Raw genomic sequence first — 15,714 nt, forward strand, 5'->3', positions numbered from 1 at the left:
CGTCCTAGGGGACATAGAAAGACTGAATTGGCACCAGCAAATCACTTGGGGTGCTTTTGAAAAATATAATTTCCCAGGTCCCTGGGTCGATCTCAGGAGACTCTAGTGATTTGGCAGATTTGGCAGATTACACTAGTAGGTCCCTATTTAGTACACCCTCTGTTCGCCACAAATGCCTGGAGGTTTTGAGACCACCTTCATGTTCATGCCACCTCAGTTCTCTGGGTAAACATTTCTGTACCTTCTGAATCACCCATAGGAAGATCTGCTTTGTCTTCCCACTCCAGAGGAGACTCTTCAAGGAGAGAATCAATCATCCAGCTGGACACTAACCCACAAAAACAAGCTCTTGGGAGTTACAGACTGTATTGTAAAGTCTGTATTGAACAACATTATACCAAATAGAAGGGCTTCCAGAAAGTGTCTGAGGTAGAGGAAAGGAAACCTACTTTCCCATCATATACCTAATATAACAGCTCCTTAGGCTTTCAACTCAAGAATATACAAACAAACAAACAAACAAAAAACAAAAGAACTCTACACACATACAAACACCACGTGTGTGCATATACACACACAAAATCTTTTTTATAAGAGGACTGTAACCTTGTAAGATTTATGTTATCATCAATGATCTCATCATATATATACTCCCCCAAATCATGGAATAAAGTAAAAATTAAATGAGAAAATCTAAGAGTTCTTGAATCGTTTTATGAGCAATAAGAAAACAAAGAGTGTATGTTGGACAAATAAAAAACAGAAACTTAAAGAGAACTAAAGACCCAAATTTAGGTTTTATTCTTCTGAGATAAGGCAGTGATTTTAGAAAATATAAATTTTCAACTTTTATCCTTTCTCATCTTTACCCAGAAAGAAAGGAAACCCCCTAGTTCCTACGAGAAAGCCCTTATGTTCCAGTAAGAAAGTAGTTATGATTATAATATCCCCATAAGGACTGTCAGGGCCAAGCGAACACTTCCAAAGTCAAGACACCAGATGAAAGATAAATAAGTGAACTATTTTGAGTCCCATGAGGCTCTCTAAAGGCCCACACTTACTTCTGGGAAAGGAATTTTCTCCTTAAGCTTTTGCTTTAGGAGTTTCAGTTGCCTACAAAAGCCTGTTGTGATAATTTAAACACCCACCACTTCATATATTAACTTGATCTGATTTAAAAGAAAATTTTTATAAGATGAGATTTTGTTTTTACCAACTCTGTATCTATTCATGCTTCAATATGAAGGTCAAATAAATCAAAAGAAAGCAGCTATCCGCATCTCTCCAATCTGAAGTAAATACAAAAGGATCCTAACACAACACTGTATTGTATATGAAGTTAACAGTACAGTAAATCCACTTAGCTGAAAACTCCAGTTACCTAGCCTTTTCAAGAGATGCTGGAACAACCATGCTGAGTCTGACCTTTTTATGAATTCCACAAGTTAGAGAAACCAGTTACCTATTTTTACTGCATTCGAAAGCTAAACCAAGGGCCGGCTGCCTATGTACAGCAAACCTCCACTTGCACAAGCTTAAATATTCTTCAGCCTGGTCAGTTCCAAAGAAAGTGGAATTAAACAACAATGGATTCTTTTGAGGCCATTTGTTGTTGTTTGTTAGTCACTGATCTCTTCTAAATGGCAATGATTTGTTCCAGAACCTTAAAAAAAAAAAAACCAAAAAACCCCTCACTTTGGCTCCTTTTGGAGTAGGAACAGTTATCTGCCTGATTCAAATGATGCTAAGTGAAACAAGGAGCTACCTGGACTCAGAAAACGTTACTGGTCAACTCCTGCTTTGTCCTCAGACCACAACAAAGCACTTAACATGACTATGAGAAACAAAACTTCTCTGGTATTCCCCAAGCTGGGATGTGGGGATTTAGGTAGGACAGAGGCCTTTACTGGTCACAAGGGAAAAAAAGAACCATTCCTTCAAACCTGCCTCAGTCTATTCCAAGAAGCTTCAGCCTGCCCTCCATCCCAACTGCTCCATCAAAACTCCCAAGTAACTGCTGAGTGATCACCACCTTTCTCTTTAATCTCTCTGCAGCTCGACATCATTCCTTGAAATGCTGTTCACCTGACTTTTTGCCGTTATGCTGCCTTCCCTTACTATATTCTAAGTGCAAGAATTCTCCTAAGTTTTATACTAGATTCCTTTCCTACTGTCCTTCCATATTCTCCCATGATGATCTCATCCACTCCCAGGCTTCAGTATCACCTACAGCGGACCAACATCCAAACTGTTCTCTGTAGCTTGGAGCAGTGGTTCATGGAGTTACTGCAAAGTGTTCTCAAATCCAAATGCACACCAAGCACTGGCTACAGAGCAAAAAAGATGCCTCTCTCACATGTCTCCTTTGCAAATAAAAGCAAATGAACACTTTGTGATTTAATAAAATAGAAACTCATTTAAAAGTGTAACTGAATTCATAGTTGTTGTCATTACATGTATTCTCTATAAACAAACACTAAAGGTAAAATTATAAATAAATACTCACATTTTTTAATTTAAAAAGTGATCTTCGTACCTGAGAAGTTTGAGAATCATTAGCCCATATTGTTTTTCTGATAATTCAGCATTTCAACTACCAGCTGGAGACTGTCTAAACATCTCAAATGTGGTAAGTCCAAAAGCAAGTATGTTATCTCATTTTCCTCCCTTCTTCCAGATTCCCAGATCTACTCTTCCCAACTCTCTTATTTCTTTCAGTTGCACCACTACTCTTCCAGTTTCCTGGATTAATAAAGTAGAGATTCTATCTTTAAAAAAGTTTTTTGTTGAGGTATAGTTGATGTACGATATTATATAAGTTTCAGGTTTACAACATGGTGATTCACATTTTTTAAAGTTTATACTCCATTTATAGTTATTATAAAATACTGGCTATATCCCTGAGCTGTACAATACATCCTTGTAGCCTATTTATTTCATATATAGTAGTTTGTGCCTCTTAATCCCCTCCTTCTATCTTGCCCCTCCCACTTCCCTTTCCTCACTGACAACCACTAGTTTGTTCTCTGTATCTGTGAGTCTGTTTGTTTTGTTATATTCACTACTTTGTTTTATTTTTTAGATTCCACATATAAGTGATAGCATACCTTATTTGTCTTTCTTTGTCTAACATATTTCACTTAGCATAATACCCTCCAATTCCATTCGGTTCACTTTTTATGGCTGAATGGTATTCCACTCTTTATGTGTATACACACCACATCTTCTTCATCCATTCATCTTCCTGTTCTCCTCCTCCTTCCTCAAATCTACATGTCCTTAGGCCACAGCACCACCCTTTTTCTTTCTCTGTCTCAAGAGTACCTAATCTAAGTTTTCTTGCTTCCTGCCCCAACTTTGAAAACAGCTTCCTCATCTTCAGTATATCCCACACAGCAATGCCAACTTTATCTTCCTCAAGTACAGGTGTGGCTCTTTACTTACCTATGCAAATTTCCCCACTTTCTGGAGAAAAAATATCCAAACTACTTATTTAGGCATCCAGACCTGTCCAGCCTCCTCTCTGGTTCCTAAGTTGCCCCTATGCTCGTGCCAAACAGATACACTGGATTTCCTCAAATGGTTCTTCATGAAGATCAGTTAACAATCAGGAGATAGGTACACACACACTTAAACACTATAAATAAATGCTATCCTAAGTGTTGTACATCAGGAGCCGTGGAACAGACAAGCAGCCTGCAGAACAGGTTGCCTTAGGCTGTAAGCTCCCTGAGAGTAGAGACTAGGTCTCATTTATCTTTTATGCCCCTCTGCTCCAAGCAAAGTGTTCAACATAGAATAACATCTCTATAAAGGCTTCTGTTGAATGAAATTCAACATTTGAGTCAGATCCTGATTAGCAGCTTCCTTTTATACTCCAAAAAGGATGCCCCTTGTGTAAACTGGTGTCCAGTCTAGTAACAGCACATCCTGCTACTTTACCTACAGTCCTTTTCATTCTCTCATCCTCAATACTTCCTTTCTTATAAGCAACAAGATGGCTATTGTTCCAAGAGATAAAAGAATGCTTTTTTACAAGAATACACGTGGTTAGTGGTATACATCATGTCAGTCTAGCCCCCACAGCAGCATTTTAAGAAGTCAATTTCAGTCATGAGAGATCTTAATTCTTTTTCCTCTTGGTTCCTATAAATTAAAGTGCAGTATATTATCCCCAAATAAAAAGTATCAGTATTATAAATGATCATTATATTCAAATGGATTCATAAACACTACCCTTGAATCCTCCTCATGATGCAGAAATATGTATACACATACATAGATACATATAGTGTTTTTAATACACACATTTTTATGAAGTCTATGGCATTCCAAAGAGAGACTCTTCCAGGAGTGGGGAGAAATCAAGGGCAAAATCCCAGTGAAATCTGGCTTATTTATGTAGAAGACCAAAAATTCCTGCCTCCCAGTACAGCCTGAAATTTTTACTTTAAAATAATCTAAGTTAACAGCAACCTCTCGCAGTTTCTAAAAAATGCAAAAAAACTTGGGAAGAATTGGCTCATGAGTCATTTACAGATTAAGGTAAATTAGTTCCACCAGATTGTTTTCCTTTTAACACCTAGATGAGATCCACTGCACACTAAGGGAATGAAAGATCGGAAATGGCAAGGAAGGAAATAGGAAATCTGAGGGCAGTGACTACATTTAAAACCTCTGAAATTATCACCAGTGTGGAAGACTCTAGTCTGAAGGTATGGGAGCCTGCAGAGAAGGGTGCAATGGGTACAATGGGTACACTACAGGTTGAGACTGAAAACGTTTCTGAAATGCCAGAATTTGGCTTAGGAAAGGTTGAAGCTTAGGGAAGGATGAGCGTTATGCCTAGGAGGTGAATTCTTCTCATTTTTGTCCTAGTCCCAGAACTCAAGCTAAAATAATTAAATGTAGTTTAGTTACATCATGGGTTACTTAAGATTACCGGGATGGCCCTGGTACTAACTCCTAGGTATGTGTTTCAAGTACCAAACAGTTTAACTAGGCGTTATTTATTAATAAGCATTCAGTGATGTATCTTAAGATATATTTAGACCTTATTACTGTTATAGCTATGAAAAAAATATAAAGCTTCTAATGAATTAATGGTAATTTAGTAAACTTAAAATGTTCTCTCCTGCTGATATTTTTCTGAATTCTGAATAATGCTGGGGGAAAAAACTTCTTACAGACCCCTTAAAATTTTAATTAAAGTATTCAATGTGTAGGTTAAAATTTATTTATACAAATTAGAAAAAGTAAATCAGATTTATTTTGCAATTAAACAATACTATGCATTAACTTGATTATCATGCCAGTAGGTAAACACAAGTATTTCATATAATAAGACTAGAAATTCTTCGATTAACTAACAGTCAAATTATTCAAGAAACATTAAGTGCTGTATGAGCAGGGAGTACGCATGTAGTACATATAAATTTTATCATTCTTCAGAAATTTCTCTATAAAAATTACTGAATTAACATACTGTGCAAATTAAGGTGCAATATCCTAAATACAATATTGAAAAATGACAAACTATTTGAAAGCTTAATGGTATGTTTTAGCTGTGAGAATTCTGACAAGATGAGGATTATTAATTTTTCCCAACATCAATTTCTCTAATTTCCCACTTGTTCCATTATTATGTTTAAGGGAGTATATTGTACTATTGTAGTAGTTATTGAACATGTCAGATCACAAAGGAAATTTGCATTTAATATAATAACTGTACCATTCTTCACTCTACTGAAAAGAATGAAAGAAGTAGTTAAAATAAATCAAATTCAAAGCAAAAGAGCTAGGAATCTTATATTATTCTTGAGTGAGCATTATTTAGTCATTATTTTTAATAAACTCCACAATGAAATATTCATACACAAGATGATTATACATGAGCAAGACCTCAAACTGATCAAAACATATTATAAAATGGTCATTTTCATGAAAGTAACATAAAATGTATCAGGGTTCTGTGATATTCAGAAATACAGCTTCACATTTAAAGGTAATTTTTTTTTAGATTTATTTACCTTGTTTTAATTTTATTTTTTGAAGGAGGGGAGATAATTAGGTTTATTAATTTCCTTGTTTTCTTAATGGAGGTACTAGGGATTGAACCCAGGACCTCAGCATGCTAAGCATATGCTCTACCACTGAGCTATATCCTCCCCACAAAGGTAAATTTAACAGAGCCCGTATTTCCAATAATGCACATGAACAGCACCAACGAAAACAATCAGACTTATTATAACGGAAAAAATGAAGCCTAAGTCTTAGGACAGCACCTAGGTCAACAAACACAAAAACCTGACATACTTCTGTTTCTAAGCAACCATCTTTTACTTTAAATATTTAAAGTTCATGCAATTGATTCTTCAAAGAACTCCCTAACTCTGTCATAAATTACAGTTTCTTCTTTCAAAGCATCCACAGTACAAAACCCCAAAATCTATAATAATAAACTAATATATCCTTAAAGTATGTTTAAAAGAAAACATCTAGTGCTTTAACTGGCTCTCTAAATAACAAGGAGAATGAAAATCTATTAACTTTTCCATAGGGCAATGGATGCTATTCACTAGTCAACAAAAAAGGAAAATTTTTTAATTTAGCTGAGATTATTCCATTTTAATAATAATTCTGAAATAAGACAAGATGTATTCATTACATATCCCAAATTATTTATTAGACACAGAAGTTCACAAAATTTCCCTGTATCAGGTGTAGTATTCCTAAGGATTTCTGTCATGTTCATTACATTCAAAATTAGCAGGCAGAATGATATAAAATAAAAATCTACAATGCCTCAATGTTTTTATTATTATTATTGATATATTCATAAGAAGTCACCAAAGCCAAGGAGAACGAAATTTTTCTAATAACCAGAGGGCATATTAACTTCTATGCTAGATGCTAAAAATAATAAAATTAAAACAAGAACCCTTCCAATGGTTCCTTGACGTTTTCTTTCAAGAGCTGATTTTCCATTAAATACCCAAACAGGAATAGGCTGACCTTGCCAGACATCTATAAATTCTCAAGAGAACCCTTACATGCAAGGTAATACCTATAAGGACAACATAACTTCTAAAACTTAATTAAAGGACAATATTACATATTTCAAATACCGGAAAAATGGAAGAAAAAAAAAAACAACCCTAAATCTAAGAGCCACTTTTACTAGCATTTAGATTAGACTAGAAGCAGCTTTTTAGGTCTTCTGTAAAATATCAGCCTCCACCCAAAATAAAGTAAATCCAAGGCATCCTCTCTTCCAATATTTCTTCTTAATATCCACGCATAAATTATGACACGTCATAATTTGGTATGTTTTACAGGGGAAATTTTTCAAAAAACTGAAAATTTAAGAAGGTATTTCACTGTGTGCACACTTTTTTTTTTTACAAAACAGCCTAGCATTTCCTACGTGACTAATCTTTTTAAAATTCTGTTCCTCCGTTCTTATGTAATCTAATATTATCTATTAAAACTGCCAAAATATTTTTAAACAAGATCTGAGTATTTTCCTCACAGCTTCTGATCTTTGCACTTCTTAAGTTTGCAGACACGTCACTGGCAAACCAATTGGTAGTGACAGGTTACTCCAAATTAACTCTTTCGGATGAAATTTTAAATTGACAGCTACCCTCAAATTTTCCATGCCTCCCGGATCTCACGGAGTGAGGAATAAATGTATATGCAAGTCAAGGGTTCCTCCTGATCACTTGCTGCAAAACTCAGTGTGCGGAACCTATTAATGCATATTTCAACTCAATTATCCTTTTTCCCAAGATGTTACAACGTTTAGGCTCACTCGAATTGTTTCATATCTGAAGCACTGTGAACCTTGAGGCTGCAGACCATAACCATTTGATTGCACTTGCAGCGTCTGTCCATGAATAAGGTCACACACCTCTGCATCCAAGGCTTGTATGTCCCACATGTATTTGCGAATTCCACACTCGGCCTTAGCGAACACAATGAGTCTCTCGCTTCCACTACACCTCGGTGCCAAGTTTCTGAAAGCCACTTGCAAGCAAAACTCTCCTTCCGCTTTTAAAAAAGAAAACTACATTCCGAAGGAGAGTGTACCCAGGACGAAAATTAAGACTGTAAGTGCAACACTTTTATAAAAAGTAAACAAACCAGCAAAAAGATTCTGCCTCCGGGGAAGGTGGCTGCAAAACTCCGGGGCGGGCGCGCGCACCCACCACGCACAACACTCCACGCAACCCCGCGACTACTCCGCGCCCCCCAGGAAGACCCCAGCCGGGTGAGGAAAACGGACGCGGCACCCCCGGCTTCCTCGACGCAGAACACGCTAGTCGGGCCCGCTGCCCCTGCGCACCGCATTTCTCCGGGAATCGCCCACACGAGCCCGATGCCGCCCTCTCCTTCCGGAGGCGGCCGCGCGGGGCCCGCTCCCCTGGACGCCCTCCCCCCTCAAGTGCCGGCGCGGCCCCGCGACTCCGCCGCCCCAAGTTCGCCCGCGGCCGCACGAGAACGAACGCGTCCTGCGCTCGGCGGACAGCGAGTTGGTACGTACTCGGCCAGCGGCTGCAGCGGTCTTGGCGCGCTCTCCCCCGAGGACGCCTCAGCCCCAACTCCAAAGAGACGGCCCCCGGCTCTCCCTCCTCAGTCGGCTGCGGCGGCCGGGACGCCCCCGCTCCCATCGAGGGGGGAAGGGAAGGTGGTGGGCGCGCTCTCCCTGCTCCCCCCACCCAGCTGGGGCCCGCCGCTCCCTCCCGCCCCCAGCCCCGACGGCGCTCGCTCGCCCGCGGCGGCGGTGGCGGCTCCTCCAGGCTCCGGCGCGCGGGCGGCGGCACCTCCCCCGGCTGCGTCCTTCCCCCCTTCTCCTCTTCTCTCCCCTCCCCTCCCCGCGTGCTCTGCACCCTCCCCCTCCCCCGCCCGCCTCCGCCGCCTCCACCCCCCGCGCGCTGTCACATTGGGAGATTCCGCTCTTGCTACATTCGCCGCTCCGGCTCCCGCCCACGCGCGGCCGAGTGACGCAGATCCCGGCGTGGGCCGCCGCGGGGCGGGGGCGGGGGCGGCGGCCGCCGGGGCCCGGGCTCGGCCTCTTCCCGCCGCCCCCTCCGCGGAATCCGGAGGGCGGCCCATTCACACGGCAGCTGGGAGGAACCAAGTGGGCGCCCAAGAGGGGGCGGCTCCCGCGAGTCCCGCTCCGGGCAGGGGGGAGGGGACGGGATGGAGGAAAACGGGGGTGGCGGGCCGGTGGGAGGGGATGCCGCCTCGGGCCTGCTCTCCAGCTGCCGACTGAACTGGGAAGGTTTGCAATTTAAAAAAGAATTTTTTTTCAATGTATGAGGTTCCCAATATAGTATTTCAAAGAGCACGCCCAGCCAAATCCAACATACCCCAGTAGGCTGACTTTAAAAAGAGAGAGCGCGCTCGGCCCACTAATCTGGGCTCCCGGCTCGCCCCTGCTCCCTCCCCTGCCGGCTCGAGGCTGGTGGGCCAGGTGCGCCCCTCGCCCAGCCGGCTCAGGCGCCCTGCGGGAAGTTGGCTAAGACCGCACGGAGGGAGGGGTGGCAGGTGCGCGGCGCTGGAAGAAAAGCTGGCGGTTGTAGGGAATCTCTGCCTCGCCCATCTTGCCCCCTTCCCACCACCGCCCTGGCATGGGGAGGAGGGGAGGAACGGGAACCGACAAACCCGAACTGCAGCTTTGACAACTGTCTTGCTTGCTGAGTAATTTAATTTCAACCTTCTCAATCCTCCTGAAAACCTGCCTGTTATTTTACTGGTTAGTATTTTCTGTTTCCACAGTGTAAAAATCCGACAGCGCTGGAACAGTCCTGGGGTGTGTTAAAATAGAGTTCCCAAGGCACGCTGTAGAATTTTTGCGTTTGGTTTGCATGAACTTTTTCTAACCAAAGAAATTAAAACACCTCCAAAAATGTACTTAAATTATTGCCAGAAAATTTGGATATTTGTTTTAGAGTCTATTTTTCCTTTCTTTGCAAAAGTGGAAAAAGGGAAGAATTCCTTGAGTTTTAGCATTCTGTTCTTGAAGGCTAGAGAGCATTTGGTAAATATAAAACCACTGTAAATACAGGTAAATCCATTTTAACGTATATATAAAAATCCAGTTTTATAGAAAGCCATTACCACATCCTGGCCGATCTCCAGAGTGTGCCTACTTTGCTAATGGGATACAAGGCATTCTTTGAGATGGGAAATTCTTCATACCACATCTTTATGTTGCAGCAATGGATGGGATGGTAACATTGAAAGAAAAAGACCTTATTAAAGTACTGAACGTTTTCCTTTTTGCAAAAACATGTCATGGGAATGAGTAATGCCACAATGGAATATATAATTAAACCTCTTTCTCCAGTGTTAGTGAAAGGTTCTGTCTGGAATATTTGTGTTGATACTTCATATGAATAAGCGTGCTTACTTCCTCAAATTTTTCTTCAACTGAAGAATCACTATTGGGAGTGTGTCTTAGCCTAATTGTCCGGATTTTGCAGTTGTGGACCCTGTTCTGCTAAAGAGAAAGTTAACTTAGGTTGTAATGAAATAAAGGCCACTTCTTGGAAAGATATAGGTTAACCGATTTTCAAATGAACAAATTAAATATGCAGAATTCTTTTCTTCCATTTCTTGTCTGGAATCTTGATGCTTTGTAGACATTGTTGGTTCTGAACAGCTAGAGAAAAGTAACTTTCTTCCATAAAGATGTACAATCAGTGATTCACAAGTCGTAAAATGAGTAGTCTTTCCTGGACTATTGAGCCTCTCAGTAGAATTGTTTTCAGAATTGGAAGAAACACCTTTAAATCCTCTTGCCAAACTTATATATGTCTGGCCAGCCCTGAATGTAATGCTGAAAAGGAAATGGGTCAGGGCAGATACTTTTTCTTCTGACTTGTAACTGATTATTTCTACATTTAGACACTGAAATCTCTCCTTGTTTGTTTTCTGAGCACATTTAGATAGTACATTTTTCCCACATTAAGAACGACATTTTTGGCCCACTTTGCATTGCCTTAAACACTGGAGGAAATGGTGGGAGGAAGGAAAGATAAAATTTAAAGCTTTTAGCATCCAGTTCTGTATGTCTAAATGACAACACTAATCAATATGGCTGCTCAAAAAAAGAATTGAGGCATTCACCTGTATCTGAGACAACTCAAAGAAGTGAAGAAGTGTTGATTCTTACTTACCTTCTTACCACTTACTTTCATCGCCAATGCCACCCTTAAGCACCACCTCCCCGACAACACACACATATTCTTTTCCCATTCCCAGGCCCTGGTGGTTTGTTAAGGGAAAGCATTCCATCCTGTGAGGTAACAATTATGGTTTTTGGTTATTCTATATTCCATTCCATTCTATAAGTATGTCTCCCACTTCTCTTGAATTCAGTAGATGTCTATTTAATAGGATCTAAAAAATAATTCTTAAAAATACTTCGATGATTAGTGCATTTGTAAAAATAGGAGTTTGGGGACAAAAAAATTATATTGTGAAACTAAAAATAAAGTTTTTGGTAAAAAATTGTAGAAAATTGGTAGTTCTTCTGACATTAGAATGAAAGTGTCCCTGAAAGAGAATTAATTACTTTTAGAAAAATTTCTTTAAAATGCTTCAGTGATTCAAAGCAAAAGAACAAATGATAGATTTTTAATGATCTTAGAGGAAATAAAGAATAACATCATGGCCTATGATCTGCAGGATCTAAGATATAGTATAATTCTATCCTTTTGTTCTTCTATTGTTGACTCAGAACAATTCCATACTTAACAAATTTTCCACCCTCTGTGGTGGTGTCCCTACAGTTAACTGAGTCTTGTGTAATATTCATATTATAGGAAATATAATTTAAATATCCTTTATTTTTCAATATGAAATTTAAAGTTTTGGTTGTGTATTGTAGATTAAATAGATTTTTTAGTGTATGGAGATTTGAATATTTTTAAATATATGGAGATTATAAACAAGTATCTTAAAAGTATGCTTATAGGAATATATAATGGATCATTTCAAGAGCCAGCACTTTAAAAAACACTTGCTCTTCTAAAAAATGAGCAAATCTTCATATATTGCATATTATACAAGATATTATAGAATTTTAAGATTTAAAGGATTATGAAGTTCACCTAGTTAAACTTCCTTTGTATATTCAAAGTATTTTCAAATAATTTGCAGAAATTCAACATACAACTAGTTTAGTTTCCAGTAGTTTATAAGTTGGTTATTTACTTGTATTGCAATCCCTGTTGGGGAAAAAAAAAAAGAAATGAAATCATTGGATTCCCAGATGGACTACAAATGCTTATAAAATGCAAGTGAAAATACAGAATTACAGATTTTGGGGTGGGTAGGTAGGACTTTAGAAGTCATCTAAACCAGTTGACTTCTATAGGTAGGACATTTATACTCTGCATTGCTGATATAAAGAGCAGAAATAATAAAATTTTAGGCAGTAAATACACCAAACGTCTAATTGAATGAAGAGTAATTCTGTTTTTATTTTAAAAGTTTGTCTTTAAGACAAATGTAAATGGAAACTTTTGAAAAGACTATCTAAAGAGAATTTCCGGACATTTTTTAGGGATTAGTGCCTTGTTTTTCTTCCCCTCTATCCTCTCTCTCTGGCAGTAGTGGTTACAGCTCAGCTACTCTTTCTCTTTTTTCCCCACCTTTTCCCCTTTCTCTGGCATTCACTGTGCAAAACTGACATAGTTAACTATTCCATGACACCATTTCAGGCCTCAACAACACCAACTACTGTGCACTCAGTCCTGGCTGTTACAGAATGTTTGTGTCCCCCCAAAATTCATATATTGAAATGCAAACCTCCAATGTGATGGTATTAGGAGGTGGGCCTTTGGGAGATGCTGAGGTCATGAGGGTGAAGTCCTCATGAATGGGATTAGTGTTCTTACACACAAGACCCCAGAGAGCTCTCTTCATGCTTCTGACATGTGAGGACATAGCAAGAAAACAGCCATCTGTGTACCAGGAAGTGGCCCTACATCAGACACCAAACCATCTGCTGGTGCCTTGACCCTGGACTCCCCAGATAGCAGACTGTGGGAAATGAACATTTGTCATTTAAGCCATCCAGTCTATGGTACTTTTTGTTATAGCAGCCTGAGTGGACTAAAACACTGGCCGTTACTAATTCTCCACTAACTGCTCAAGGCCAGTGGAGAGTAGGTGAAAAAATACTCTGCTTGGTCTCTGGAATTTATCCAAACCATCTTGCATTTGCATACTTCATTCTTGGCTTGCTTGCTTCTTCCTCACAATTCCATGTTTGGCTTTTGCTCTTCTCCACCCAATTTGCTGAGATTGACAGCAAGTCTGTGCTCATTCTGCCACTTTGTCTCTGCTCTTGTCTCTTTTCAAGTCTACTGCAGACAAAGGACCCACCAACTTGAGTTAAGCATTCCACATGGCAGATATGGTCTCCTTGACTGAGGTACATGCCTTGTCAACCAAGATTTAGAGCAAAGGAATAGGAAAAGGGCTTGGAAAGGAAAAGAACCTTTCTTGAAGTGAATGGGCAAGAGTTGGAAGAAAGTAGAAAGAGATAAAGAGACAAAAAGATAACTACATTTGTGAGAAGCTAACTAAAGTGGACATAAGTTTTTCCGGGGAAGTGAAAAACCAAAGGAAAAGTACCCAAATGCATGACTCTCCTGAAGGAGGGAAAAACATGAGACAGAGAAGAAGTCATCCTAAGGAAAATTCCTCTAAGCTAGACACCAAAATGTGCTCTTGACCTGGGACAGATGGCAATCATGGGATGGAGTATTTGAGATAGAGCTGCAGGAAGAAGGGCAGAGCAACAGCGGTTATCCTGCTCTCTTCACTTGGAGAGAGCCTGTATGTTATCTTTTTTTTTTTTTAACATTTTTAATTGATTTATAATGTATGTTATCTTTAAGTTGGGTTGGGAGAGGTGGTGAATGTATCAGATACAGGCATGTATTGGGAGAAAAAGAGAAAGCAGGATGGGCTCAAAAAAACACCCACTGCACCAAGAGTCTTCACGCTGTGGTTGACATATGAAGAAATTTAGTGTATTAATATTAATGAGTTGTGCTAATAGTCACAACAAATTACTCAACACTGCCTTCTAGGAGCAGACACTTGGAAAGGGCAATGCACGTATTGTACAATAAGAGATTTAAAACTATTGAAATAAACATGGTTCTGTTCACATCCAATTGCCAAGTTACAGTTTGAATTATATTGTTGTGCTTACCCAGATTATTATACTGTTGTGCTTACCATCATGGCTTATCCACTTGCCCAGGATTGGCAATGATATATGGTAGCCAGAAACATTAAGGACCTTGATTTCTTAATAATAGAAACTATTGCTGTATTTTTTTCATTTCCTACTGTAACAACAATCTCTAAAGATGACAGAGTGAGAGTTTTTGCCAACTATAAATATATTCCTTAAATAAATTTTTCCAAATAATTCTGATGTTGGTAAGGTTAGGGGCTTTTATGCAGATTGCTGGTCAAAAGATAAACAACCTTTAGAAGGGTAATTTGGCAAATTGAACCATGGGTTTCAAAGGGGTCAGTTTGATCCAACAGATTCACTTCTAGGATATTAGCCTAGGTTTATAAACATTTAAGAAGAGGATATTTACCACAACATTATTTATAAAATTGAAAAACCAAAACATCCAAAATGATGAATTGGTTAAGTTATAGCACATCTATATGACAGAATATATTTACTTATTAATAACTTCGGGAAATGCTCATGATACAATAGTAGTGGTCAGAACAGGACAGAGCAGAACAAACTATAATCCCTCTGCCTAAATATTAAAGGCAATTTACCAAATGTTAGCAGTGGTTTTCTCTGGATGACAGCATTACAGATAATTTTTATCCTTTGTTTAATTTCCAAAACTTTCAACAACCAACATGCATTACTCTGAAAAATCAGGGGGAAATTTAAATGTTACTTTAAAGAAGGATCCTTTGAAAGCAGTTTACAATGAAAGAAAAATGAAAACAATTCTATGTTTATCTATTTGAAGAGGGCAACAAAAATCAGGAACGTATCCAACAAATATGTACGTAGTGAGCCATTCATATGTAATTAGTCCTGTATAACTACGCGTCCGGAAAGCCTACCATGTGTCAGATATGTGTGTGTGTGTGTGTGTGTGTGTATCACTTGTGAATATGTATGGTGTATATATATTTATCATGAAGGCTTTAATCTTTTATTTTTCTGATTAATCATTCAGGCATTTATCCACTTGTATCTTCTTGAGAGTGCCCCTCCTCCAGGGACTGATGCAGTCCCAGGCTTTTGGGATTCTTTCATCATCGAGCTTCCACAGCCAAACAGCAACAGAATTGGCATCTGGGCGGCCTCTAATGTCACTGTTTCTCACTGCCTGTGTCTCTGCAGTAGACTGGGTCCCCCAGATGCCGTGCTGATCCCGCACTGCTTGAAACCCTTCTGCAGACTGCGTGGTTCTTTAGGGGAGGACAGAGGGGTCCACTCTCTCCAACACTATAGTTTGCAGGGCTCCGCTATTCCTTCATTTCACAGACACAGCCATCTCCCAAGAGTGCTGGCTCCATGCAGGCCAGTCTGGTTATCTCCAGACTCATAGCCACCCCTAGCCCCATCCCAGGGATCAAACCACCGGCAATCACTGTCTTTCTGATAGGTTTCAATTTTGCTTTACAGTATCTTTCTTG

General features: G+C 39.6%; 2 protein-coding genes across 14 annotated transcripts in view; one reads left to right on the forward strand and one right to left on the reverse strand.

Moving 5' to 3' along the window:
* The window catches only part of NAB1 (NGFI-A binding protein 1), a 38,693-nt gene extending 29,561 nt beyond the window's left edge, over positions 1-9,132 (reverse strand). For 2 of the 6 annotated variants that reach the window (XM_032480168.1, XM_032480167.1), the window contains exon 1: positions 8,944-9,132. In XM_032480168.1, coding sequence (XP_032336059.1) covers positions 8,944-9,117 — 174 coding nt within the window. In that variant the 5' untranslated portion in view covers positions 9,118-9,132. Of the gene's footprint in view, positions 1-7,912; positions 7,958-8,545; positions 8,816-8,943 lie in introns of those variants that run through there. The other 4 variants (XM_032480172.1, XM_032480169.1, XM_032480170.1 and 1 more) reach the window with 3 other exon arrangements.
* NEMP2 (nuclear envelope integral membrane protein 2) overlaps positions 1-15,714 on the forward strand; it is a 299,564-nt gene that overhangs the window by 171,458 nt on the left and 112,392 nt on the right. For 5 of the 8 annotated variants that reach the window (XM_032480174.1, XM_032480181.1, XM_032480179.1 and 2 more), the window contains exon 1: positions 8,055-8,537. The exons of the other annotated variants lie outside the window; for them this stretch is intronic. The gene's annotated coding sequence lies outside the window, so the exon portion shown is untranslated. Of the gene's footprint in view, positions 1-8,054; positions 8,538-15,714 lie in introns of those variants that run through there. 8 annotated transcript variants of the gene reach the window in all.

Source organism: Camelus ferus, chromosome 5 (genome assembly GCF_009834535.1).
Source record: "Camelus ferus isolate YT-003-E chromosome 5, BCGSAC_Cfer_1.0, whole genome shotgun sequence".
Lineage (NCBI taxonomy): Eukaryota > Metazoa > Chordata > Mammalia > Artiodactyla > Camelidae > Camelus > Camelus ferus.